Below are 26,184 nucleotides of genomic sequence, written 5' to 3'. Positions count from 1 at the left end.
TAGTTAGATCTGAATCTACAATTGTTGTTGGCAGTGCATATATTTTTCCATATTCTTAAGTACAAAGCTTTTTGAATGGGTATAAGGACCTTAATATTAGCCTCATTAACTCTTCCTGATCTGTTGTAAAACACATTTTGTTTTGGGCTTTTTTACTCTAAGATGTAATCATATAATTTTGAATGCCTTTTAAATTATAAATGCAGAGCAAATACCTTGTCATTATATCAAGGACCATAGAAATTGTGATATCTAAAAAGTCAAGGCCTAGAGAATAGGGACTTGCCCCACCAAATCATGTAATGGCCAAACACTGAGTTAGAACTAGTACCTGAATCCTGTCATCTACTTATTACTTTTATTTTTTTGAGACAAGAGTCTCACTCTGTCACCCAGGCCAGAGTACAGCGGTGTGATCATAGCTCATTGCAGCCTCAGACTCTGGGCTGAAGTGATTCTCCTACCTCAGTCTCCTGAGTAGCTGGGACCACAGGTGTGTGCCACCACACCCAGCTAAGTTTTAAAAATTTTTGTAGAGATGGGGTCTCACCATATTGCCCAGGTTGGTCTTGAACTCCTGAACTCAAGCAATCCTCCCACCTCAGCCTCTCAAAGTGTTGGGATTATAGGCGTGAGCCAACGCACCTAGCTACTGCCTTTTATTCCATGCCAGTTTTTCAGAGCTGCACATATACATGCTCAATAAATGTCAGGTGAATTGAGTATCTTTGTATCAAAGTGACAGACTTTATAAAACATCATTAGGATTTTACTGTTTGTAATTATTCAGCAGACTAAATGGAATATGTGAGTACAACAGACTAAACGTGAAAGGGCATCACAATGAACTGTATATACAGTGGGGTTGAGTATTACTGGAGTGGGAGGACTTTAAGTTCTAAAGTCAGTATATAAGACTAAAATCATGTTGAAAAAATTACTTAAATTGCTCCCGAAATACAATACAGATATTTATTTATTTATTTATTTATTTATTTATTTATTTTAGTTGAATACAAGCCAGCTAGTGGTTTGCATTTGTGGAACAGGTGCATGTTCCACAATGATAAACATATACAATCTTTGTTTTTATTTTTTGAGACAGAGTCTCGCTGTGTCGCCTGACCAGGCTGGAGTGCAGTGGCATTATCTCAGCTCACTGCAACCTCCGCCTCCCAAGTTCAAGCAATTTTCCTGCCTCAGCCTCCCGAGTAGCTGGGACTACAGGCGTGTGCTACCATGCCCAGCTAATTTTTGTATTTTTAGTAGAGACGGGGTTTTGCCATGTTGGCCAGGCCGGTCTCGAATTCCTGACCTCAGGTGATCCACCCTCCTCGGCCTCCCAAAGTGCTGGGATTACAAGTGTGAGCCACAATATTTTTAAACAACAGAATCATTCAGCAAAGACAGAGGCTCACCCAATGGAAGGCATGTGGAAGAGAGACCTGCCTAAGCAAAAGGCAGATCATTACATTTCCCGCTTATGCTCCCTCCCCAGACTATATACCCATTGAGTGTGGAGGCAGGTGGGAGTTCCTGAGTTCAGTATTGTGTGTGTGTGTGTGTGTGTGTGTGTGTGTATGTGTGTGGAAAGTTACATGTGCTTGATGCCAACTCCACTGTAGGTCAAATAGCCACATGGTACTTGTGTCTAACTCCCAAGATTACATGGTAGATTCCTGAGGCTACTGCTGGAGAAACTGACATCTTTCCCTTAATAGGACTCCCAGAGCTACTTTTACCATTCTCTAAGAAATCAGGGAGATTTAAACCTACTAAGGTTTTGAAGATTTGGGAAAGTTGGGGGGAAAATAAACTAACATTGTATGAATTTTAGAGTTTAAAAGGTGTTATCATATAAATTCTCCCTTTTAACCCTCAGTATAATTCTCCAAAGGGTTTCCTTAAAATAGTTAAGTAACTTGCCCAAAGCCAGTAGCAGCTAATTAGAATTAGGTCTAAAATGGGTTACTATCTGTAAATTAATTTCTCTTCAGAAAGATGTATTATCTCAGAAAATAAAATAATTCCTCTAGACTTCAACAGCCAAATTTTGGATTATGGGTTTTTTAAAATTAAATTAAAATTTTTTTTGAGATGGAGTTTCACTCTTGTTGCCCAGGCTAGAGTACAATGGTATGATCTCGGCTCACTGCAACCTCTGCCTCCTGGGTTCAAGCGATTCTCCTGCCCAAGCCTCCTGAGTAGCTAGGATTATAGGCATGTGCCAGCACACCCAGCTAATTGTTTTGTATTTTTAGTACAGATGAGGTTTCTCCACGTTGGTCAGGTTGGTCTCGAACTCCCGACCTCAGGTGATCCGCCCACCTCGGCTTCCCAAAGTGCTGGGAAACAGGCATGAAGCCACTGCGCCCAGCCAGGATTATGTTTTGTTTTTTTTTTAAATCAGATTATTTCCTCTAATTTCATTTTACATGGTCTAAGATAAAAATGGTTCTGCAATACCTGAGTATACCACTCATGGGAATAACAGAAGGCAGCCTAAAGATCATGCTGGAGTGGGGCTGGAGAGGATAAAAGGTTTAGGATTAAAATTTCCCATGTGTTGTTTTTACAGAAGTTCCCTACACAGATCAGAGCTACAACTACTGCCATCTGTTGGTTGGAAAGAAAACCATTCATATGATAATTGATGCTTATATCAGTAAGTGGTGGTTTCTTAGGTTTTAATTAAAATCACCACAGTTGAACCCTGAAATTTTTTTTTTTTTGAGACGGAGTCTCGCTCTGTTGCCCAGGCTGGAGTGCAGTGGTGCGATCTCGGCTCACTGCAAGCTCCACCTCCCAGGTTCACGCCATTCTCCTGCCTCAGCCTCCCATGTAGCTGGGACTACAGGTGCCCGCCAGCGCGCCCGGCTAATTTTGTATTTTAGTAGAGATGGGGTTTCACCGTGTTAGCCAGGATGGTCTCGATCTCCTCACCTCGTGATCTGCCCGTCTCGGCCTCCCAAAGTGCTGGGATTACAGGCGTGAGCCACTGGGCCCAGCCTGAAATTTGTATTCTAAACCAAATCTCCATGGATTCTCATGCAGCCTGTCCATACACTGGAGAATTGTTATACGGCTATGATAGATAAGAGGTATTATTTTCTCCATCACTAAAATAAGGCAATTTAATTAGGCAAATGACCAGTTGTAATCCCAGACTACTATATACAGTTGAAGCTACTTAAAAAAATAAAAGCCAATATACCAGGCATTGAAACAATTTTATTTCACAGTTGTCTTTAAAACCACAAAGACACCTATATTTCTTTCATATAAAAACATTAGTATAGTACCCATACTTTCTAGAAATGATTATACAGACCCTCTCAAAGAAAAATGCTTTCCATATATAGGTTTCAGTGAGGTTGCTTGGAAAACGTCACATCTGGACTGACTCCCTAAAAGCATGCCATTCCACCACTCTGCACTTTTGGCCTTCAAAGTATAGTTATTGTCATCAGTATTGTGGGTTTTTTTTTTTTTTTTTTTTTTTTTTTTTTTTTTTTTTTTTTTTTTTTTTTTTTTTTTTTTTTTTTTCCTATTTCTTCATCTTTGTAAATACATATATAGACTGGCTTATCACTTAATGTTCCATTGGTTCATCAGCCTTTTCTGCAGGTTCATCAGCAGGTTGAGCAGGCTTAACAGGGAAAGAAAAAAAGAAAATATGTAAAATGAACACTTGATCAGTATACACATCTAATCACAAATATTACATTATAAAAAATTGAGAAAAAGGGGTAAAGAGATATTCTGAATACACAATTTTAGTTCACTGTTCTGTTAACATTTCTGAGCAGTACTTTTTTTCTCCTTGAGTGCTCATGATTTGGGGTGAATAAAGATTTTTCATTAAAAAAAAAAATACAGTTGACCCTTGAACAACAAAGGTTTAAACAGTGAGGGTCCATTTATATGCAGATTTCTTTTCTTTTCTTTTGTTTGCTTTTACTCTAACATTGTTTAGGGTGAAGCTTTTGTTTTGTTTGTTTTTTTCCAATAAATATAAATTAGCAGACCAACTGTGTAGCCTAGAAATATAATAAAAAAGAATAAGAAAAAGGTATGCCATGAATGCATAAAATATATGTAGAAACTAGTCTATTTGGTTGGGTGCAGCGGTTCACACCTGTAATCCCAACACTCTGGGAGGCTGAGGCAGGAGGATTGCTTGAGCCCATGAGTTTGAAACTGGCCTGGGCAACACAGTGAGATCCTGTCTCTACTACAAAGAAAAAAAATTTGCTGGGCATGGTGGCACACACCTGTAGTTTCAGCTACTTGGTGGGGTAGGGGGAGGTGGGAGAATCGCTTGAGCCCAGGAGTTCAACCTTGCAGTGAGGTCTGATAGCACCACTGCACTCCAGCCTGGACAAGAGGGCAAGACGTTGCCTCAAAAAACAAAAAAAAAGAAACTAGTCTATTTATCTGTTAATTGCCAGTTTATGTAATCGGTAAGGCTTCCAGTCAACAGCAGGCTATCAGAAGATTTTTAGGAGTCAAAAGTTATATGTGGTTTTTCAACTGTGCTAGGGTTTGGCACTACTAAACCCCACACTGTTTGAGGATAACTGTACATATAATTTCACATTTCTGAAAACCTAAATATCATTGAACAATTCTACCATTTTATCATACTTTGCATTGCTCAGGAGTAAAAGCCTCCCTTGTATTATCACTATTATGCTTAAAATACAATCAGTACTTTTTAGACATTCTTTTCCCCTTTACCAAACTAGTTGTGTGGTATTCCACAGCATTCTTCCCAACAGTGCTAGTTTTTACCAAAAACAGTTTAAATATTGCAAATCTTGCTCCCCCAAATAGTACCAACAATATCCTTTTCAAGTTCAAAATACTCATGCTGTAGAAATTTCCATACTAGATTCTTTTTTACTTTCAATTACACAGCTATCAAATAAGCATCTATAAATAGCAAATGTGTATTCTAAATATCCAGCAAAAAGACCCGTATTTAACCTGAGATTCACTTCTTGCTGCTTTTCTCTTCATGAAGAGCCATCTTAGTGTCCAAAGCTGGCCCCCAATGAGCATTTCTTCCAGTCTCCGCTCACACAGAATCTGGGATGGGCCACTGACTCACTTTAACCAACCGAATGTGTATAAGTGATGTTGTGCCAGTCCTGCGTCTCAGCCTTAAGAATGCCTGGCGGCTTTCACTTCTGACTTTTGCAAGCCCCGAGTTGCCAACATGCTAGAGAGACCCTGCTGAAGAAGTGGCCCTGAAACTACATGGATAGAGGCTCAGTCATCCTAGCAGAAGTCTTTGCCTTATAGATGCTCCTCTAAGACACCTAAAAGGTGTTAGTAAAAAAGACATGTGACTAAAGTTTTCTTGGGTGTTCCAGTTGCACCCCACAAATGACTGCAATGTTTGAGAGATCCCAGACGAGACCAGCAAAGAACCATGTAGCTGAGCCCCAGTCAGCTGCAAAATTGTGAGAAGTAGTGCTTTTTGTTCTAAGCCCCTAAGTTTTGGGGTAGCTTATTACCTAGCAATAGATAACCAAATAATCAACACTTCTCCCCTGCCTTTTTTTTTTGAGAGAGAGTCTCACTCTGTCGCCTAGGCTGGAGTGCAATGGCGGGATCTCGGCTCACTGCAACCTCCGCCTCCCAGGTTCAAGCGATTATCCTGCCTCACCTCCTGAGTAGCTGGGACTACAGGTGCATGCCACCACGCCCAGTTAATTTTTGTATTTTTAGTAGAGACAGCCTTTCACCATGTTGGCCAGGATGGTCTCCATCTCTTGACCTCGTGATTCATCCACCTCAGCCTCCCAAAGTGCTGGGATTACAGGCATGAGCCACCGCACCCGGCTCCCTTTTTGTGTTTATGGAGATCACTGCCCTTTCAATATTTAACTTTATTCAGTTCTTAATTTTCCTGTTGCCATTTGAATTATGGGCCCATTTCAATATTTAAGACAAAATGGAAAATTTACAGACACAGTTGTGGTAAGAACAGCAGCTTATAATAGAACTAAAGCCTCTTGTATGATTATACCTGTGCCTTTCTCTGTGGCCTTTCTTCAAGACCTTCGAGGAATGGAGACACATCATCATCATCATAGATTGTAAACTCCAAGTCTTTACCAACAATTCCAATGGAAACATTCTGAAGGGTAAGAAATGGTAAAAGTAAAATAAGAGAATTTGGATGAAAAAATACATATGATAAAATATTGGGTAAAAAAAGGAGAATAAGAATTTATATAGCACCTGAATAAAACCTTAAAAACCATTTATGGGTAGGGGAAAAAAGAAGGAAACTAGCAGACCCTTGTCATTTGCAGATTTAATATTAATACTCACTTTTGATTATCATGAGTAACTCCAAAGATCTATATTATCTACAAACATTTTTTAAAAAAATTATGCAGGTTATAAAGTCTTCACATTGATATTAAACAATAATTATCTAATCACTATAAAAAATGGCTTGATAAAGGTGACTAATCTCACTTTATTAATGATCATTAACTTCAAGTAGGCCTTAGTGGTTCCTGGATCCCACTATACCTGTTCCTACATCATTCATGCTCCCCTTCTTTGAGACACTTCTAACATTCTCCAAGGTCTTTGCAGCTGCAAACCTTGATCCTTTATTACTGCAAAAACAGAAGCAATTGGAAGAGAACTTTCACAAGTTCCCACTGTATCCACTCTTTCCTGTACCTATGTCCCTAGATTCTCTCCTTTCCCATTAAAATTTCCTCTCTAAGGCCAACCCTTCCATCTATGTACTATTAAAGGACATTGCTCTAACAATTTTCTCATTATTTTTCCTCATAAATGCTTCCCTAAATTTACTTGGATTACTCTCACAATCATGCAGCAAATGTGATGTAATTTCTTCCATCTTAAAAAACAAAACAAAACAATTTCTCTCTCCTCTTCCAGTCACCACTCCATTTCTGTGGACCATCAACAGAAAATATCCTCCAAAGAGCTATCTCCAATTCCTCATCTCTCATTCTCTCCTGATTCCACTATCACGTTTTTGCCTTATTATTCCATGAAAGTTGTCTTGTCAAGTCCTCAGTGACAACTTCATTGCCCTTCCTCCTTGAAAGTTTATTCATTTGCCTCCAAAGATGCCTCATTTTCCAAGTTTTCCTCCTACTTCTTTGACCACCTTTCTCAGTCTGACTTTGCCAATACCTACTCATCTCCCTGTCACTAAAGGTTAGAGTGTTCTTGGTCCAGTCCTCATAATGCTTGTCTAACTATTCAAAATTCCTTTAGGAACCCCTTCCAGTCCAGACTCTAAATGCCATTTCTATATAAAGACTTCAAAAATTTGAAATGTAAGTTGGACCACTCTCTGTGGAACTCCATTGGTTGCTTATAACTGCTTACTCTGTACCGTCAATTGGACAAAAAGGCATTTCCAATTTTACATGTCCACAACTGACTGCCTGACCTTCCTTCCCAACGCCTACTTTAAAACCTGTTCCTCCCACTGTCTTCTTCACCTCAGTAAATCATAAATCTTTCCTTCCAATTAATCAGGCCCAAAACCTCGGAGACATTCCCCGCTCACACCCTACAACAAATCTATTAGCAAACTTTTTTGGCTGTAATTTCAAAAGATATCCAAAATTGAACCACTACTCTTCATCTTAAACTCAGTCACTCTGTTCCAATCACTATCATCTCTCACATGAATTACCTGAATAGCCTTAAAACTATTTCTACCGATAGCCCCACTATCTATCTACCCCTACAATCTGTTTTTCTTTTTTTTTTGAGATGGAGCCTTGCTTTGTCACCCAGGTTGGAGTGCATGCACCACCACGCCTGGTTAATTTTTTGTATTTTTAATAGAGACGGGGTTTCACCATGTTGGCCAGGCTGGTCTCAAACTCCTGACCTCAAGTGATCCACCCACCTCAGCCTCCCAAAGTGCTGGGATTACAGGCATGAGCCACCGTGCCTGGCCCACAATCTGTTGTTAAAATGCCAACCAGAGTGACTGTTTTACAACCTAAACCAAATCATGGTATTCCTCTGCTCAAACTCTTAATAGCCCACTCAGAGTAAAATGCAGAGTACCCACAATGGCTTATGGGACCTCCATTACCTCTCTGATTTCTTTCCTTTTCCTCTTCCTCTTGATGATTGACCTCAACACTACTGGCCTCCTTGCCTTGAATACTAGGGCCTTTGCATTTGTATTTCCTAGAATAATTTTGCTCTAGACATCTGCATAGCTCACACTCACTTACCTGCTTTATATCTTTTCCTCAAATTTCATTTTCTTGGTGAGAATATCCTTGACCACCTACCTACATCCAATTAGTCATTCTTTCTCCTTTTACCCTTTTTTATTTTTTACATAGCATTTATCTTCTTCTAATATACTATATAATGTACTTATGTGTACACTATCTTTCCCTACTAGGATGTATGTTCCATGAAGAAAAAGGTATTTGTTGTGTTTACTATATTTTGAATGCCTAGAAAGTGCCTGCACATGGTAGGTGCTCAATATATATATATTTTTGTTAACTAAATAATACCAAGATAGGCCAATCTGCTGAAAATAATGAAGGACATTTTGCATGAGATTTACTGGTTTTACTGCTTTGTACCAAAAAGAAATGCTTAAAAAATAAAATTGGATTACTTAGCAAATAGCTTAAAGGGAAAGAATCTGCCAAGACAATCATATCCCAAATTAAAGAATATTGTATCTATACTCCATTACATTTATGCAATAAAGGTTTAAACTGTAACGTTTATATCTACAATTGGAAAAGACAATACTTACCTTTGTAGTTAGGTCCTGTTCTGCAGGAAGTGTCTCTCTTAAGGCACGCAGACCATGTTTAACTAGTTCATTTAAATTGCCTATATGTAATAAATCAACAATTATTTCTTAATTTCATTGTTAGGCTTCTGTTATTTATCAAATCTACAGTCTGAAATTGTGGTTTTTAGTTACACACTAAATTTATCACAGTAAAAACAGCCAAGTTTAATGCTAGTCATATAATCTTTTAATAGCATTCTATGACATTGCTGATTATTATTTAATGAGAGGACTCATTATTTCTGTTACAATTTTGATCTCCTCTTTTGCTAGGTCAAATCAAAATCCCGACAACAAATTATACAACTCCAAGTTTTGTAGAATGTGTTCTGTAGAATCCTAGTCCCTATATTTGCTCATTGTAAAAAGGAGTCTCCAACTTATTCTATGTGGCCAGTATTACTGATACCAAGAATAAAGACATCACAAGAAAAGAAAACTACAGACCCAATATAGATGCAAAAAATAATAACAATAATAAAAAAATAAAACCCTCAACAAAAACTACAAACAGAACCTGGCAACATATTAAAAAATTATATACCATAGACAAGCGAGATTTATCCCAAGAATGATAAGTTAGTTTAACAACTGAAAGTCAGTGTAACACACGTTAACAGAAGGAAGGGGGAAACCTGCATAACCACCTCAAGAGATGCATAAAAAGCATGTGATAAAACCTAAAATCCTTGCATAATAAAAACACAAAACTAGTAATTGAAAGCAACCTCTTATAGAGGGCATCTACAAAAAGCTGACAGGTAACATCATTTTTTTTTTTGAGACGTAGTCTCGCTCTGTCGCCCAGGCTGGAGTGCAGTGGGACAGTCTCAGCTCACTGCAAGCTCCGCCTCCCGGGTTCATGCCATTCTCCTGCCTCAGCCTCCTGAGTAGCTGGGACTACAGGCACCCACCACCACGCCCAGCTAATTTTTTGTATTTTTAGTGGAGACGGGGTTTCGTCGTGTTAGCCAGGATGGTCTCAATCTCCTGACCTCATGATCTACCCGCCTTGGCCTCCCAAAGTGCTGGGATTACAGGCGTGAGGCACCGCGCCCGACCAGGTAACATCATTCTTAATAGTGAATGACTAAAAGCTTTTCCCTTAAGTTAAGAAACAAAAAAAAAAGAATGTTTGTTCATGCAACTTCTATTCATCATTGTACCAGAGGTTCCAGCCAGGGCAATTAGAAAGGAGAAAGTCAAACTATCTCTATTCCCAGATGATACGATCTCAGGAATCTATAAAAAAATGACTAGAACTAATAAACGAGTTCAGCAAGATTGCAGGATATAAGATTGATATACAAAAATCAATTGTATTTCTACGTAGTTGCAATGAATAATATGCAATGAAATTAAGAACACAATTCTGTTAACAACAGCACCAAAAATAATAAAATACTTGTAAGACAAATATGATTTGTACACGGAAAACTACAAAACATCAGTGAAAGAATTAAATACCTGCCCGGGTGCAGTGGCTCACGCCTGTAATCCCAGCACTTAGGGAGGCCGAGGCAGGTGGATCACCTGAGGTTGGGAGTTTGAGACCAGCCTGACCAACAACATGGAGAAACTCCGTCTCTACTAAAAATACGAAATTAGCCGGGCGTGGTGGCGAGCCTGTAATCCCAGCTACTCAGGAGGCTGAGGCAAGAGAATTGCTTGAACCTGGGAGGCAGAGGTTGCAATGAGCCAAGATTGTGCCATTGCACTCCAGCCTGGGCAACAAGAGTGAAACCCCGTCTCAAGAAAAAAAAGAAAAAAAGAATTAAATACCTAAATAAATGAAGATATTCTATGTTCATGGATAAGATGCCTTATATCATTAAAGAAGCAAAATTATCTATGGATTTATTCAATCTTTAGGAATTTCCTATGCAGGTTGAAATGTGCTAGGCAGAGGGTGCCGATATGAGCAGTTCTGAATCAAACTGTGGACACTGAGTTTCCAATGAGCTTCCCTGGGCAGAAACATCACATACATATTGCTGCAAGTGTACTCTGTGACTCCTTCTGGGAAGGAAAGAGCATAAGGAAGCCTGCACATAGATTCCTCTGAGCTGTATTTTTCCTTAATGATCCACCTATGTATTGTTATTTTATTGTTATAAGTCTTACCTGGGAGTACAACTATATGCTGAGTGCTTTAAGTCCTAGCAAATCTCCCAATTTAGGGGTAACCTTGGGGACCCCAATCCATTTACCATAATTTAAAATGTTAAACTTTAAGCAAGCATTTACCAAGCTTATTTGTCCAAGGAATCCTCTTTTCCCAAAGTTAAACCTATTGTCATCCTACAACAGTTTGCTTTGAGTAATGTCAATTAAACTATTTTTCTCTGCATTCACTAAACCCCAAATATTTCCTCCAAAGAACGCTATGTCACCAGAAAACAGATAAGATGACAAAGAGAAATGTAAAACCCAATACCCTCCTTCCAATGCAAAGCAAAACACTTGAAAACCTGCCCTGTCATAACATCTTACCTCTTTTACCTTCTTTTCCCTCAGCTACACTGCCTTTTTATTTCTTGTTTATGGACTACTAATGCAGAAATGTCTGTGTGGCTTAAAATAAGACTCACAGAAAACTAAAAGCGAACAGAGCTTACAACTGGCAGGTAGTATAGTGGTTCTCCACTCTCCACTCCACAGGGCACACTTCTGACCAACTGAATCAAGAATTTTCAAGGTTGGGAACACATTTATATTTTGAAAAAGTTCTAGTCGTGATTGAAACTACGGTATCAATTTTAACTTCTGGCGGTAACCAGAAGTTGAAGTTAGTATATGTGACAGAAACAAACTCTTCCTGGGCTTAATTAAAAAAAAAATTCTTTCTGTAAGACTGATAGTTTTATGCAGTTAGGATACTATATTTATTTACTATATAGACTGGAAGAGGCCAAAAAAAAATAAAATAAAATAAAAAAGCAAGGCTATCACTTACACTCCATAAATTCAGACATATGTCTCTCCAAGTAAGTACGAGCTGACTGGGATCGGGCTCCAATGGACATGGCTCTGCAGTCAAAATAGTTGGCAGATGGACAGGTTTGGAAAATGTGAGGGCCCATATCCTACAAATAGAAATAAATACACCACATAATTATTTACGTTGGTTGAACTAAAAATTATAAAAATTTCTAGTTAATAAAAAAAATCATTAACATATAACAATATTCAATGAACTTACATCATAACCGGCAATAAGCAGCCCAACACCATATGGTCTCCGGCCATATCGTTGTGTTGGTATCTGGGTTTCTTAGACTGGTTAAAGAGCTTGTTTTAACAAGGAATGAAGTACTGTCTTAATTTTCAAATTATACATTATTAACAAAGGTATCTGGCTTATTCCTTAATTGTTACATAATCCACCAGAGAAATAACGCAAAAGGACACTATTTATTTGGCCTAATATAAAATGTTTGACTTTCTACCAAACCTAAGAAAGAGTGCCAACAAAATGATTTCTTCCCGTGTAAAACCTGATTTGTTTTGGATACAAGGGGTCTAGGGTTTCTTGGGACATCTAGAACCATTAAGAAATTTTAAATCCCCTCTAAAAAGATGCTTAATTTTCCTGAAGTTGGGCTTATTTATGTCTAGCAAATATCAATTGCTTATAAAGGCTAATGAAAGAGCAACTCAATTTGTTGTTTTAAAGTTTTCACAATCTTACCTATGTCACGTTATTATCATATTCCTAATAATTAACAGAAGTATCAAAACCCTTCAAAGTTCATATCCATAAATGCTAACATAAAAAGGATACTGCTTCCAATTAGAGATACAAGACGAGACACAGGCAGTGGTCTATCGAATACAAATCTGGAATCCAAACACTCCTGACGCATAAAATTACTAAAAAAGAAACAAAGTTTAGTAATTGCAAATTATATACAACTATTCCAATCTAAATTGTTTGATTTCACTTCACATTATTCCAAGTGTTTACATGGATCACATCCATATAAGAAAGACAGAAGGTAAGAAAGACATGCCTGCAAGGGTGCGTTTTTGTGCCAAACTCTGGAGCCACATAAGGTTTTTAAAAAATACTGAAATATTTTTTAGCTCTAGAGAATCTCTGTCTCACAGCACTTATAGAACAGAGAAGGCTGAACAAGAGAAAAAGAGCAACCTCTCTTCTCTTATCCTTCCCACTGTCAGCAAGCTTGTCTTAATTCTAGATCTTGAACCAGCAAAAAGATTATCTACTCTGTCCTTTTTTCTTGAGAGCAGACTAACATTTCCCCGAAAGAGCAACTATAAGAAATGGAAACCACAGCAGAGGGCATCTTTACGTGTTCCTGCCACTGTTACTTCTATTCATAAGAAGCACTCTAGAGGAGATAGTGGACACTAGCCGCTGAGTCTCACTGTTAAATCTGATGAAATTCAAGCAAGGTTAACATTGGGGAGAAGAGAATTCATGCCTGTAAATAAGATCAACAAGAAATGGATATGCTCCTTTCTTTCAATGTTGCTTTGTCCAGTATATGTGTATGTCACATCTGATCATCACATGGTTGACTACAGGAACCAAGCTATTTGTTCAGTACTTATATCCAAGTCCATTTCCCAATGCTGTCTAAAAGTAAACTGCCCAATATCACATGCAATAATCACATGTGGCTATGGAGCCCTGAAAAGTAGCTAGACTGAATTCAGATGTATTGCAAGTACAAAATAACATACCAAATTTCAAAGACTTAGTACCTAAAAACGTGCAATAACTCATTAATAAAGTTTTTATATTGATTATGTATTGGCATGGCAATATTTTATAGATTGAGTTAAATAAAATGTTTGATAATATAATACATTTTCCATTTTGAAGAGTAGGTGGAAACCCTTAAGGCTGTCATTATATTGCTAACTTAGAGTAAGGGATTGGCTGAATAACTTGAAATTCTTTCTTTCTTTTTTTTTTTTATACTGAGTTTCACTCTTGTCGCCCAGGCTGGAGTACAATGGCATGATCTCAGTTCAATGCAACCTCTGCCTCCTGGGTTCAAGCGATTCTCTTGCCTCAGCCTCCCGAGTAGCTGGAATTACAGGCGCCTGCCACCATGCTCAGCTAATTTTTTTTTATTTTTAGTAGAGACAGGATTTCATGATGTTGGCCAGGCTGGTCTCAAACTCCGGACCTCAGGTGATCCACCCACCTCAGCCTCCCAGAGTGCTGGGATTACAGGCATGAGAAACCACGCTCAGCCTGAAATTCTGAAAACAATAGCACTACTATTTACACTGCTTTTGCTGCTGCTGTTGTTTTAAGAATAGGGTCTCACTCGGCCTGGCGCTGTGGCTCACACCTGTAATCCCAGCACTTTGGGAGGACGAGGCAGGCGGATCACAAGGTCAGGAGTTCTAGACCAGTCTGGCCAATATGGCAAAACCCCGTCTCTACTAAAAATGCAAAAATTAGCCAGGTGTGGTGGCACATGCCTGTAGTCCCAGCTACTTGGGAGGCTGAGGCAGAAGAATCGCTTGAACTCTGGAGGCGGAGCCGAGATCATACCACTGCACTCTAGCCTGGGTGACAGCATGAGACTCTGTCTCAAAAAAAAAAAAAAAAAAAATAGAGTCTCACTCTGTCACCTAGGCTAGAGTACAGTAGCACTATCATAGCTCACTGCAACCTTGAAATTCTGGACTCAAGCAATCCTCCCACCTCAGCCTTTTGAGTAGCTAGGACAACAGGTGTGTGCCACCATACCCAGCTAAGTTTTAAAATTTTTTGTAGAGATGGGGATTCACTATGTTGCTCTGGTCTCAAATTCTTGGCCTTAAGTTTCTCAAAGAGCTGGGATTATAGGTAGGAGCCACTGTGCCAGGCCCACCCTTATAATTTATATTCTTTCTTTCCTATCAAATCACAAATTTAAGAGATTAGTTTTAGCTAACTACCTGCCATCCACAACACACATACTCACATAATACCTGAAAGGCTCTGTGTTAGTGCTTTACAGTAGGCAATTTAAAATATTTAAAAATAGGCTGGGCATGGTGGCTCACACCTATAATCCCAGCACTTTGGGAGGCTGAGGTGGGTGGATCACCTGAGGTCAGGAGTTCAAGACTAGCCTGGCCAACATGGCGAAACCCCGTCTCTACTAAAAATAGAAAAATTAGCCTGGTGTGATGGCGGGTGCCTGTAATCCCAGCTACTCGGGAGGCTGAGGCAGGAGAATTGCTTGAACCTGGGAGGTGGAAGTTTCAGGTAGCTGAGATCGTGCCAGTGCACTCCAGCCTGGGTGGGAGTGAGACTCCATCTCAAAAAATAAATAAATAAATAAATAATATTTAAAAGTAGCCTTGATAAAGAAAACACTGGAAAAAATTCAGTGTTTAGGTATTTAGCCCAATCTCAGATACTAAGTGGTGAAGGTGAGAACTCAATCTGTGCAATTTCAAAGCGCTATCTCTTCATTTACATATTGCCTTTCAACCATAAATAATCTGTCTCTTCTAGACTCTTACAGAAATTTTTCTGTTATATTATAGATAAACTAGATTTGAGTTTATAGATAAACTTGCCTTCAAGTTCCTTTAAGACAAGATCCATGTCTGAGTCACTTATGTATACCCTGCGGTATCCAGTATTGAGCATTGCAAAAAATAAATGTCTAATAAATACTGATATATTGAAGAAAACAAGCACAAAGAAAACAAGTATGGTTCAGCTTCTCCTTGGAAACCAGACAAAAGTATCAAGCTCTTCTTAGACATAACAGAGTCTCAAACAATATACATTGTATTAACAAATATCACATTACTCAGTGACTTCTAAAAAGTGCTAATGTTTAATTTTATGAGTTATTCCTACGGGGATCACAAAATGGAAAATTTAATAACAAACTCAAACCCACCAAGGTATTCATAATCTTAATTTACAAGCATTCTGGCAGACAACTTCCTAAAATATCTTATCTGGATCTTTTGAGAAAACTAATCAATTATGAATCAAAAGGATGTTTATTTTTCATGATTATACTTACCATAACAGTCTAGCATCAGCAGTAAGCCCCGCAATTGAGATACCAATATGGTTGTCAACATGGAGAATTTTTTTCTGATGAGCTGCAAGCTCTGACTGCGCCCTCTAAATGGAGACATTATAAGATGTTAAAAAAAAATGTAAAAATAAGTTTACAACCTTACTGTCTATGGTGAAATTTACATTAATAGTTTTCTACAGAGGAAGACATATTTATTACTTTACTTACTTTCAGTGCAACCAACACTGCATGAGTTTTTGATTTCAAACCAACTGTGGCTGAACCTTGTTTAACAGCTTCCATTGCATATTCAATTTGATGAATCCTGCCCTAAAGAAAAAAAAAAACAAAACCACATCTTAGAAGACCTTTTATAAGCTAAAAATTAGAGTTTTCAAATGTCAGGTGGGCATAGTTAAATCTCAACTGATTTTTTTTTAAATCAAGAAACTTTTTTTTTGAGACAGGTTCTCACTCTGTCACCCAGGCTGGAGTGCAGTGGCACAATCTTCAGCTCAGTACAACCTCTGCCTCCTGGGCTCAGGCAATCCTCTCAACTCACCGTTCCCAGTAGCTGGGACTATAGGCAGGCATCACCATGCCCAGCTTATTTTTGTATTTCTTGTAGAGACCAGGTTTCATGTTGTTCAGGGTGGTCTTGAACTCCAAAACTCAAGCAATCTACCTTCCTCGGCCTCCCAAAGTGCTGGGATTACAGGCATAAGCCACTGCGTCTAGCCAAAAGCTTCTTTTAAAATAAATTTTGTTGTATAAATGATGTTGTAAGATACACATATATAGTAGGGTCACTATCACAGAATGAACATATCCATTGTCTCACATACTTACCCATTTTCCTTTGCTGTGGCAAGAGCTGTCAACTACTCATTTAGCAAAAATCCTGAATACAAAACACTACCTGCATTATTAGCTGTAGTCTTCATGTTGTACATTAGATCCTTCCACTTGCTCAACCTACATATTTGCTACTTTGTATCTCCTCTTTTTTCCTCCCCACTGCTATTCCCTACCCTGGTAACCACTGTTTTATTCTCTCTCTATATATATTTGCTCTTTTAAACAAAATGTTCCACATATAAGTGAGAGCATGAAATATTTTTCTTTCTGTTTCTGGCTTATTTCACTTAACGTCCTCTAGGTCCATCAGGAGACTTATTTTAATTATAAACGCAACTTCCAAGAAGGACTAAAATATTATATTCCATTTTCCCCAAGCCTACGCTCTCACAATCTTCTAAATATATTGCAGCCACAAAAAGCCATTTCACAGAAATGGTTTAAAAAACATTATTTTACCTGCGGGCTCCAAACAGTGACATCATTGTCGTACTGATTTCGAAACTAAAAGTAAAAGAAAAAAAGACCTGTTAATAGAAGAACATTTCAAATCCCAACTCTTAACATTCATTAAGAAATATGCTTGTGTTTCCATTCAATGTTAAGGCACTCTGTTCATGCAATCTTACTGGAAGATTACTATTGTACTCAGACGTAAGCCAATTCTACATTTACCATAAACTGGTGGGAGAGGGAGAAGCAGATCTAAATGGGTCCTATTTTTCCAACCTCTTAATTCTAACACCCTCCATAGCAATCCCTTTAGGCTCAATTACTAAAGTTCACAATCAACTTTCTTGCCTATTTTTGCTTATGCTGCTCCCTTTTATTGGGACCTAATAAATGGTTAAAAGCCTTCCTTTTCTTTAAGTTAGCTTAAATGTCGATTTCTGGAAGTCTTCTCCTTTTCTTCCCAAATCCCCCTAACACATACTCCCACAGTTCTTTATCTAAACGTCCCTTTCTGCTTTTATGATTAGGGACATGTATGACTTACTTTTGAACGTTCACTGTAGTTATGCTTGTACAAATGCTCTGTCTGTATATTCATATTGAATGAACAAAAATGTCCTCAGAAAGTTAGAGGTGGGCACAAATAGCTGCAGCGATAGAATCATTACGGCTATTATGACTATTATAACAAGTCTAGCAGTGCTGGGGAGAATCATCACGGGAGTGAGATTGAGTGCGAGCACAGCACTGGAAACCCAGAATCCTATGTTGTAACCCAGATTCCATCACTTCCCCTCTCAGTCTCGGCTTACTCATCTGTAAATAGGTGACTGGACAAAATGATTGAAAAGGGCCTCTTCTAACCGAAGTCTAGGGAAGAGATAAATCAGACGGACCCACCAGGAAAACGGACACGGTCCAGGAACACAAACCTGGGGGTCAAGTCCGCACTGGTGGTACAGGTAGGCCTCCAAGTCAAGTGTCTGTCTTCTCCTCTCCCATACACAGCACTAGGGGCTATTCTGGACCGCTCAGAATCTACTCCACTGAAGGAATCTGAGGGGCGAACTCATCTAGCTGACAGAGGAGGAAGTGTCGGAGGCTCCCCGGGAAACGAAAGCGGTGGAAAGGCCGCACTGGCTACCGACAGCCCCTAGCCCGGCCAGGCCGGAGATGCTGAATCACTGCCGGAGCCCGGCCGTCTGCCGAGGCTCCCATACCTCGTGGCCCCGGGCGGCGCTAAGGATGACAGGAGAGGTGGCTCGTCATCCCCCAGTCACCGGAGCTCTGCCCTAAACCTTCCAGAGGTCGGGATTCAACGTACCATGGTGGTGGCGCGGGCCTGGTTGCTGCCTCCAGCAAAACTGAGAATCAAGGAGGTACTGCCGAAAGTATCGCTCAGCGATCTACAGAGAAGTCTGCCGGAGTCTGATGGCGGCAGCGCAGGGTAGCGCAGTCTATTCCAGAGATATCGATAGGCTTGCAACACTTCCCCTTCCTTAAAACTCTCCGACCGCTCGGCGGCGGGCGGAGCCTGGGAAGATCTAGGAACTGAGATTGGCGGGAAACCCAGGGCTGGGAGTGCCGGCGGCTGAGAGCTGCGGGGCGGCCCCTGTCAAGTAGCCCTTCTTGGTTCCTGTGTATTGCCGATTCCCTCCAGTTTCTCCCGGTGGCGGGCTGCATCTAAAGTCTTAAGAGGCAACAGCCGTGACTCCGGGTGATACTAGCTCTCATTCACCGTCCACAGATTTTGGGGTGTTATGTGACTGAAAGGAACGAGGCTGCAGGAAAGCCCCAAGATAACGATCCGTTTCTGTGTGTCAGCCGTATTCTTCCTCGAGTATCTTGTTTGTATAGACGCTTTTATTTGTATTAAGGTTGGTGCAAAAGTAACCGCGGTTTTTGCCATTTGGCAAAATACCTTGGAATGCTCTTCCTTATTCCCTGGAGATGTTATCTTTCAAGGCTCTGTTGTCGTTAACCCCTCATTATTATTATGATTGGTTTCCTCCACCAGACTTTGAACTCCATGAGGGCGCTTTCTGTGCCCTCAAAACCAAGCATGATACTTGATAGATTAGGCCACTGAGAAAAAAATGGACACTTTCTTTCGATTTACCTATTTTGTCTTTTGAGAGCATCTTTCCGTAATGAAATAGTCTGACATCTTTGCAAACAGCTGCCCATCTAACATCCACAGGCTATTTACATTCTTTGTAAAAAAAGAGACTGGGCGCGGTAGCCTGTAATCCCAGCACTATCGGAGGCCGAGGGCGGAGGATCGCTTGAGCCCAGGAGTTCGAGATCACTATATTATTTTAATACAGTGGGACCTCGTCGCTATAATAATAATAATAATAATAATACTAAAATAAAAAAGGCTGGGCATGTTGGCATGCGCCTGTGGTACCAGTTATTAGGGAAGCTGAAGTGAGAGGATCTCTTAAGCCCAGGAGGATCTCGAGCCCGGGAGATCGAGGTTGTAGTGAGCCGTGGTCACGCCATTGCACTCCAGCCTGCCTGGGCGACAGAGATTCTGTTTCAAAACAAAACAAAACAAAAGCCTGGCGCGGTGGCTCACGCCTGTAATCCCAACACTTTGGAAGGCAGAGGCGGGTGGATCACGAGGTCAGGAGATCGGACCATCCTGGCCAACATGGTTAAACCCCGTCTCTACCAAAAACACAAAAATTAGCCGGGCGTGGTGGCGTGCGCCTGTAGTTCCAGCTACTCAGGAGGCTGAGACAGGAGACTCGCTTGAACCGGGGAGACGGAGGTTGTGGTGAGCTGAGATCGTGCCACTGCACTCCAGCCTGGGCGACAGAGTGAGACTCCGTCTCAAAAAAAAAAAAAAGTACTAAATTGTTCTCCAGAAATGTTTTACCAACATATACTCTCAACAGTAGTATATGAGGTTGCCTCCTCTAATTCATCAACACTGATTATTGCTGTATTTCTAAAAAACACTGTTGAGTTGGTGGACTAAATTAACAGATTAAATTAATAGATTGTTCTCTTTCGTTTCTCCAGAACCTAGCACAATGCGTAGCACATAGTTTATAAATAGTGCTAAATGATTAAATAAATGCTCATTTAAAAATTGTCATATACGACGTAAACATTTTGACAATTCTTTCCATATATATCTCTCTAGTCACATGCCTCACACAGATGTGTAATAAATATACAATTTCAAAAAATAAGATGATACTGTTTTTATTAATACACTTAAAAAGTTATAGCTATCATATGTCCATAAGTAATGGTCTATATTATTTTCAATAGTTGCATTAGTATTTTATTTTATGGAAATACAATAATTTGCCTAACTATTGGTGTGCAATTAGATTGTTTCCAAGTTATTGGTGTCATAAAAATACTATAATGAATATTCTTGTACATACACACCTATTGTGTGCATAATTACCTTCCCTCATGAAGAATTCATATAATTGTGGGGTCAAAGGGAACTTACATTTACAGTTATGATAAATATGGCTGAGTTGCAAAAAAAGTTGTATCCATTTAATATTCTACGCTGCCTGAGAGTCAATTTTCTCTATATTCTCACCAACACTGGATATTATAAGTACTTTTTACTTTTATCAAGTTGATAGGCCAAAAAAGAAAATGTGTTTCTTTTTAAATTGTATTTATAGTTTTTTATTACTAGTAAAAAAAAATCTTTTGTTGTATTTATTGGCTGTTTCTATTACTTCAGTGGATTGCCACTTCATTCCTTTCCTCATATTACTGTGTTAATCATTTTCTTACTGACTTGTAGGAGCTTCCTGCAATTAGGGATGGTAACCTCTTATTACTGTGTCACTTTTATAGAAAGCGCCTTTTGGATACAAATAAAAGAAACCCACTGAATCTAGTTTAAATAAAAGTTGAAGCACACATTGTAAGTATGCAACAGGGAATCACATAAATATCCAAACTTTTTTTTTACTTTTTTAAAACATTAAAAAAATTTACTGAGATGTTCCTAGTACCTGAAACAAAGCCTGGCATATAGTAGGCACTCACTAAACATTTGTTGAATGAATGAGTGATAGATCACTCCAAAACCTGTCCTTCTGATTATTATTTCCTAAGCAAATATCTGGGGCTTTGTGATACATCCTTTATTCACAGCAATTGTCTGGACTCTTCAGAATGGCTGTTATCAAAGCTCTACTTGTAGACCAAAATAAGGGGCATTTGGTTGACCTTTTTGTTAAAACTGAAAGTCCCAAGGGCTTATTAAAGGTTTATATGACTTTCAGCTCCTCTTTGTGTGTTTTGGGGATTTGACTCAAGATACATCTTTAAAAACAACAACAACAACTTTTTTTTTAAGAGATCTCTAGCTGTGTAGCCCAGGCTAGAGTACAGTGGCATGATCACAGCTCACTGTAACCTTGAACTCCTGGGCTCAAGCCATCCTATTGCCTCAGCTTCCCAAGTAGTTAGGGCTACAGGTGCACACTACCATACCTGGCTAATTATAAAATTTTTTGTAGAGGCAGGGTCCTACTATGTTGCCCAGGCCAGTTATGAATGCCTGACCTTAAAGTGATCCCCCCTCCTTGGCCTCCCAAAGTGCTGAAATTACAGGAGTGAGCCACCATACTCAGCTCCTCAGCTCTCAAGAGAGAGAGAGAGAGAGAGAGAGATATTTTTTTTTTATTTTTTATTTTTTAGACAGGGTCTTTGTTGCCCAGGCTAGAGTGCAGTGGCACAATCACTTCAGCCTTGACCTCCTGGGCCCAAGTGATCCTCCCACCTCAGCCTCCCAAGTAGCTGGGACTAAAGGCAAGTACCCCCATGCCCAGATAATTTTATTTTTTTTGTAGAGACAAGGTCTTACTTTGTTGCCCAGGTTGGTCTTGAACTCTTGGACTCAAGTTATCCTCCTGCCTTGGTCTCCCAAAATGCTGGGATTACAGGCAAGAGCCACCATGCCTGGCCTCAAGATACATCTTGAGCATTAATCAGAAGCTGAAAAACTGATCAATAAAGATAAGTTGTAGTAAGACTAGGTCAGCGAACATAGCACTACTTTAAAGGTCACTGGAAGCCAGGCAAAGTGGCTCACACCTGTAATCCTGACACTTTTTTTTTCCTCCTGCTAATGCAGGAGAATTGCTTAGGGTCAGGAGTTACCAGCTTAAGCAACATAGCAAAACCCTGTCTCAAAAAAAAAGAAGAAGAAAGAAGAAAGAAGAAAGAAGAAGGGAAGAAGAGAAAGAAGAAGAAGGAGAAGGAGAAGGAGAAGAAGAGGAAGAAAGGAAGGGAGGAAGGGAAGGAGGGAGGGAGGGAGGGAGGAGGGAGGAACGAAGGCAGGCTGGCAGGCAGGCAGGCAGGCAGGCAGGAAGGAAAGAAGGGAAGAAAATTCGCCAGGTGTAGTTGTATGCACCTGTAGTTCCAGCTACCCGAGAGGCTGAGGTGACAGGATCACATGAGCCCAGGAGTTCAAGTTTGCAATGAACTATGATCAGCCTGGGTAACAGACTAAGACCCTGTCTCAAAGTAAATAAATAAATAAATAAATAAATAAATAAATAAATGAATAAAGGTAATTGGTAAGTTATGTTAGGCTTTTAAAAGAATCAAATAAAAGTAAATTCTAAATAAAAGCCAAGTTGAACATTTTTTTCATGGATGTGTAAATCTTATCGTGTTATTATATTTAAACACCTGTAACTGGTAAACTGAACCAAATAGATGTATAGGGTGCCAATTTGTAAGTAACTTTTTCACTCCACATGTTAAAACACACCTGGTGGAATTAATCCTTCCATGGCTCATTTGAATAAAATAAGATACACATCTCATGACTTTTCTGTTGTTCAAAGTTAAAAATGTTTGACTTCCCTTTATTTCCCTGTCTAAAATTTCTCTCCTAATCCACACCCCCACCCCACCCAAACTCATCAATCACCAACCCAGGGGTTTCCTTCCTTTTTCAAGTTCAAACAGAGAAAAGAGGCAAGAAAGTTTCTTAAACTTGGCTACTACAGTTCTGTGGATTAAGGGGTTGATACTCTTTGAGCTTGGCAGATGTTACAGTTGACACTTGTGTACTTTAATGGGGTTCTTTGGTAACACCTTAATTCTCACCTCTAGCTCAATGAGGAAAATACTGGGTAACTTTGTGCCTTACACTTGGGTAAATATATTTCATCTGGCTGTCAGGCTCAATGTTAATTGTAGATGTATAGCTATACCCCGGCTTTTTTCTGTGGAAATCTTATCCTCTTTGTGACGGGGGTCCGTTTCTAGTAGCCCTGGTCTAATCCAAATACTTACAGAGTGGTCTTTGCCTCTGAGAGTTGCAGACTTTGACCTATCCCAAACTAATTTTGCATTAGCCCAAAATTTATTACTCTCATCCACTAGAATGTTATGCTCCATGAAGTGGAAGGAATTTTTATCTTTTTGCTCACACTGAATTTGCCTGATACCTAGAAAAGGCAAATACAGTGCCTGACTCTTAATAAGTGCTACATTAAGTATTGAATGAATGAATTCCTCAGATATAGTCAGACGCTAGTCCACCTGTGACCTCAACCCCTGCCCTACTCCCCTGCCAGGTGTAGGGATCATACATCAAAGTTCATTAAAGCCTTTTCCCTAGGTGTGAGGTGAGGAAAAAGCAATGTCGCACTCACAGCACCACCAAAAACTCTTCTTCAAATATTTCTAAACTCCAATCTCTGGAATTAGAGGTAGATGGACAGCTAAGAGTTGCAAAAACAGGTTCCCTTTCCACTCCCCACCACCCTTTTTTGGGGCAATTTTACTTTTTGTGGTTTTCCATTTATTATAAAATGTAAGAATAGTTGGCATTTTACTTTCTTGGAGCCTCAGCAAGGAACTGAGACAGAAAGCAGTTTCCCATTTTAAAATGCAATTACCACATACAAAGCTTAATTGCACTTATTTTGTTCACATGTTGTCCTCACACTAAATCAGGAGCGCTGGAGGATAGAGAATGTTTCATATTTATTCTTCGTACATATTGTTTAATGTGTTCACACTAACTAGGATGCTCAATAAAGTTTAGTTAAAAGAGTTAGTGGCTGGTACGGTGGCTCATGCCTGTATTCCAGACTTTGGGAGGCCAAGACGGGCAGATCCACGGAGGTCAGGAGATCGAGGACCAGCCTGACCAACATTGGTGAAACCCTGTCTCTACTAAAAATACAAAAATTAGCCAGGGTGGTGGGCCACCTGTAATCCTAGCTACTTAGGAGCTGAGGCAGGAGAATCGCTTGAACCTGGGAGGTGGAGTTGTAGTGAGCGAGATCACTCCACTGCACTCTAGCCTGGGGACAGACAAGACTGCATCTCAAAAAAAAAAAAAAAAAAAAAAAAAAAAAAAATTAGTGGATGAAAAAAGTTCTCTAATAGTAGTAGTAATAATTTCAAATACTTTACATAGTACCAAAGGTTGAAGTCTAAAACTCTATGTTTCTCGTACTTTCCACAGTTGTGGAATTGCTTATACTTTAATGTCATTGTGCTAGATATTCTCTGATGACCCTATAGATATACTTCACCCTTTTTTTTTTTTTCCTTTTTTCAACTTTTGTTTTAGATTCAGAGGGTACATGTGCATGTTTATTACATGGGTAGATTGCGTGTTCCTGAGCTTCGGTGTACAAATGATTTCATCATGCACATAGTGAACATAGTACCCAAAAGGCCCTTCTTCCACTCCCTCCACTCAAGTCAGCCCCGGGATCTATTGTTCCCATCTTTGTGTCCAGATGTACTCAATGTTTAGCTTGCATTTGTAAGTGGAACATGTGGTATTTGGTTTTCTGTTCCTGTGTTTGTTCCCGTAGGATAATGGCCTCCAGCTCCATCTATGTTACTGCAAAGGACATGATTTTGTGTTTTTGTGTTTTGCTTTTAGAGATAGGGTCTCATTCTGTCTCACAGGCTAGAGTGCAATGGCGCAACCTTGGCTCACTGTAGCCTTGACCTCCTGGGTTCAAGTGATCCCTCTACCTCAGCCTGAGTAGCTGGGACCACAGTCCCATGCCACCACACCCACCTAATTTTTGTATTTTTTGTAGAGACGGGGTTTTGCCATGTTGCCCAAGCTGGTCTTGAACTCCTGAGCTCAAGTGATCCACCTACCTTGGCCTCCCAAAGTGCTGGGATTACAGGAATGAGCCACCATGCCCAGCCTCCTGTATTTTTTATGGCTGTATAGTATTCCGTGGTACCTGAATCTTTTATAGATTGCATCAGTAAGATTCCTTCCTCTCTAGCTCCTGGTTGGGCTCAGCTAATGGAAGACACTAGTAGATCAGAAAGCAATAGGAAAGAGATATCAGATTATTTATTACCTTCCCCCATTCCATGTTGGCCACAGGTTGGCAGTGGTGCTGCATTATCACTTGCTGTTCCCCTGCCCACATGCTGATTATACTCTCTTCAGTTACTCCTTTGGAGAGTGCATCTGTTTCTTGCTGAGACCCTGACTAATATAATACCATTTTATTTTTTTTCAGGATACAGGAGATAAACAATACTTTTTTCTGTGAAAAAAAATCCTCATCTTTTTTTGAGGTTAAGTTTATATTATACTTCTAGGAATGTTAATATCAGTAGGTCTAAAACAGCTGGAAAATAGAACCTAAGTTTATTATCTATGCCCTTCCCTATTTTCGACCTGTTCAAATATATAGGAAAAACAGCTTACAGCTGGTTTTATAATATACGTTTTTTTCTAATTAAAAAAGGGAGGCCAGGTGCGGTGGCTCACGCCTGTAATCCCAGCACCTTGGGAGGCCGAGGCAGGCAGATCTCCTGAGATCAGGAGTTCGAGACCAGCCTGGCCAATATGGTGAAACCCCATCTCTACTGAAAATACAAAACTTAGCTGGGTGTGGTGGCGCATGCCTGTAGTCTCAGCTACTCAGGAGGCTGAGGCAGAAGAATCGCTTGAACCTGGGAGGCAGAGGTTGCAGTGAGCCGAGATTGTGCCATTGCACTCCAGCCTGGGCG

General features: G+C 39.7%; 1 protein-coding gene across 1 annotated transcript; it reads right to left on the bottom strand.

Annotated features, from left to right (window-relative positions):
- Positions 1–3,546: 3,546 nt before the first annotated feature.
- Positions 3,547–19,153, bottom strand: PSMA1 (proteasome 20S subunit alpha 1). Its single transcript, XM_017881546.1, has 10 exons — positions 18,500–19,153; positions 17,182–17,226; positions 16,093–16,194; positions 15,865–15,968; positions 12,633–12,721; positions 12,051–12,121; positions 11,805–11,934; positions 8,807–8,886; positions 6,038–6,148; positions 3,547–3,649 (listed from the first exon to the last, which is right to left on the bottom strand). Exons 1-10 carry the CDS (start codon positions 18,500–18,502, stop codon positions 3,593–3,595), a joined length of 792 nt encoding a protein of 263 aa, XP_017737035.1. The 5' UTR covers positions 18,503–19,153; the 3' UTR covers positions 3,547–3,592.
- Between the last annotated feature and the right edge of the window lie 7,031 nt (positions 19,154–26,184).

Source organism: Rhinopithecus bieti, unplaced genomic scaffold (assembly GCF_001698545.2).
Source record: "Rhinopithecus bieti isolate Rb0 unplaced genomic scaffold, ASM169854v2 scaffold_11944, whole genome shotgun sequence".
In the NCBI taxonomy this organism is placed as follows: Eukaryota; Metazoa; Chordata; class Mammalia; order Primates; family Cercopithecidae; genus Rhinopithecus; species Rhinopithecus bieti.
The sequence above is the reverse complement of the archived record's forward strand: the minus strand, read 5'-3'. Positions and strand labels throughout refer to the sequence as shown.

Excerpts from the sequence above, each read along its gene's own strand:
- PSMA1 (XM_017881546.1), bottom strand. Across the intron at positions 12,722-15,864 it reads GCTGATGCTAGACTGTTATG|TAATTTTATGCGTCAGGAGT; the intron begins GTAAGTATAATC and ends TTTCTTTTTTAG. Across the intron at positions 6,149-8,806 it reads AACAGGACCTAACTACAAAG|AATGTTTCCATTGGAATTGT; the intron begins GTAAGTATTGTC and ends CTTACCCTTCAG.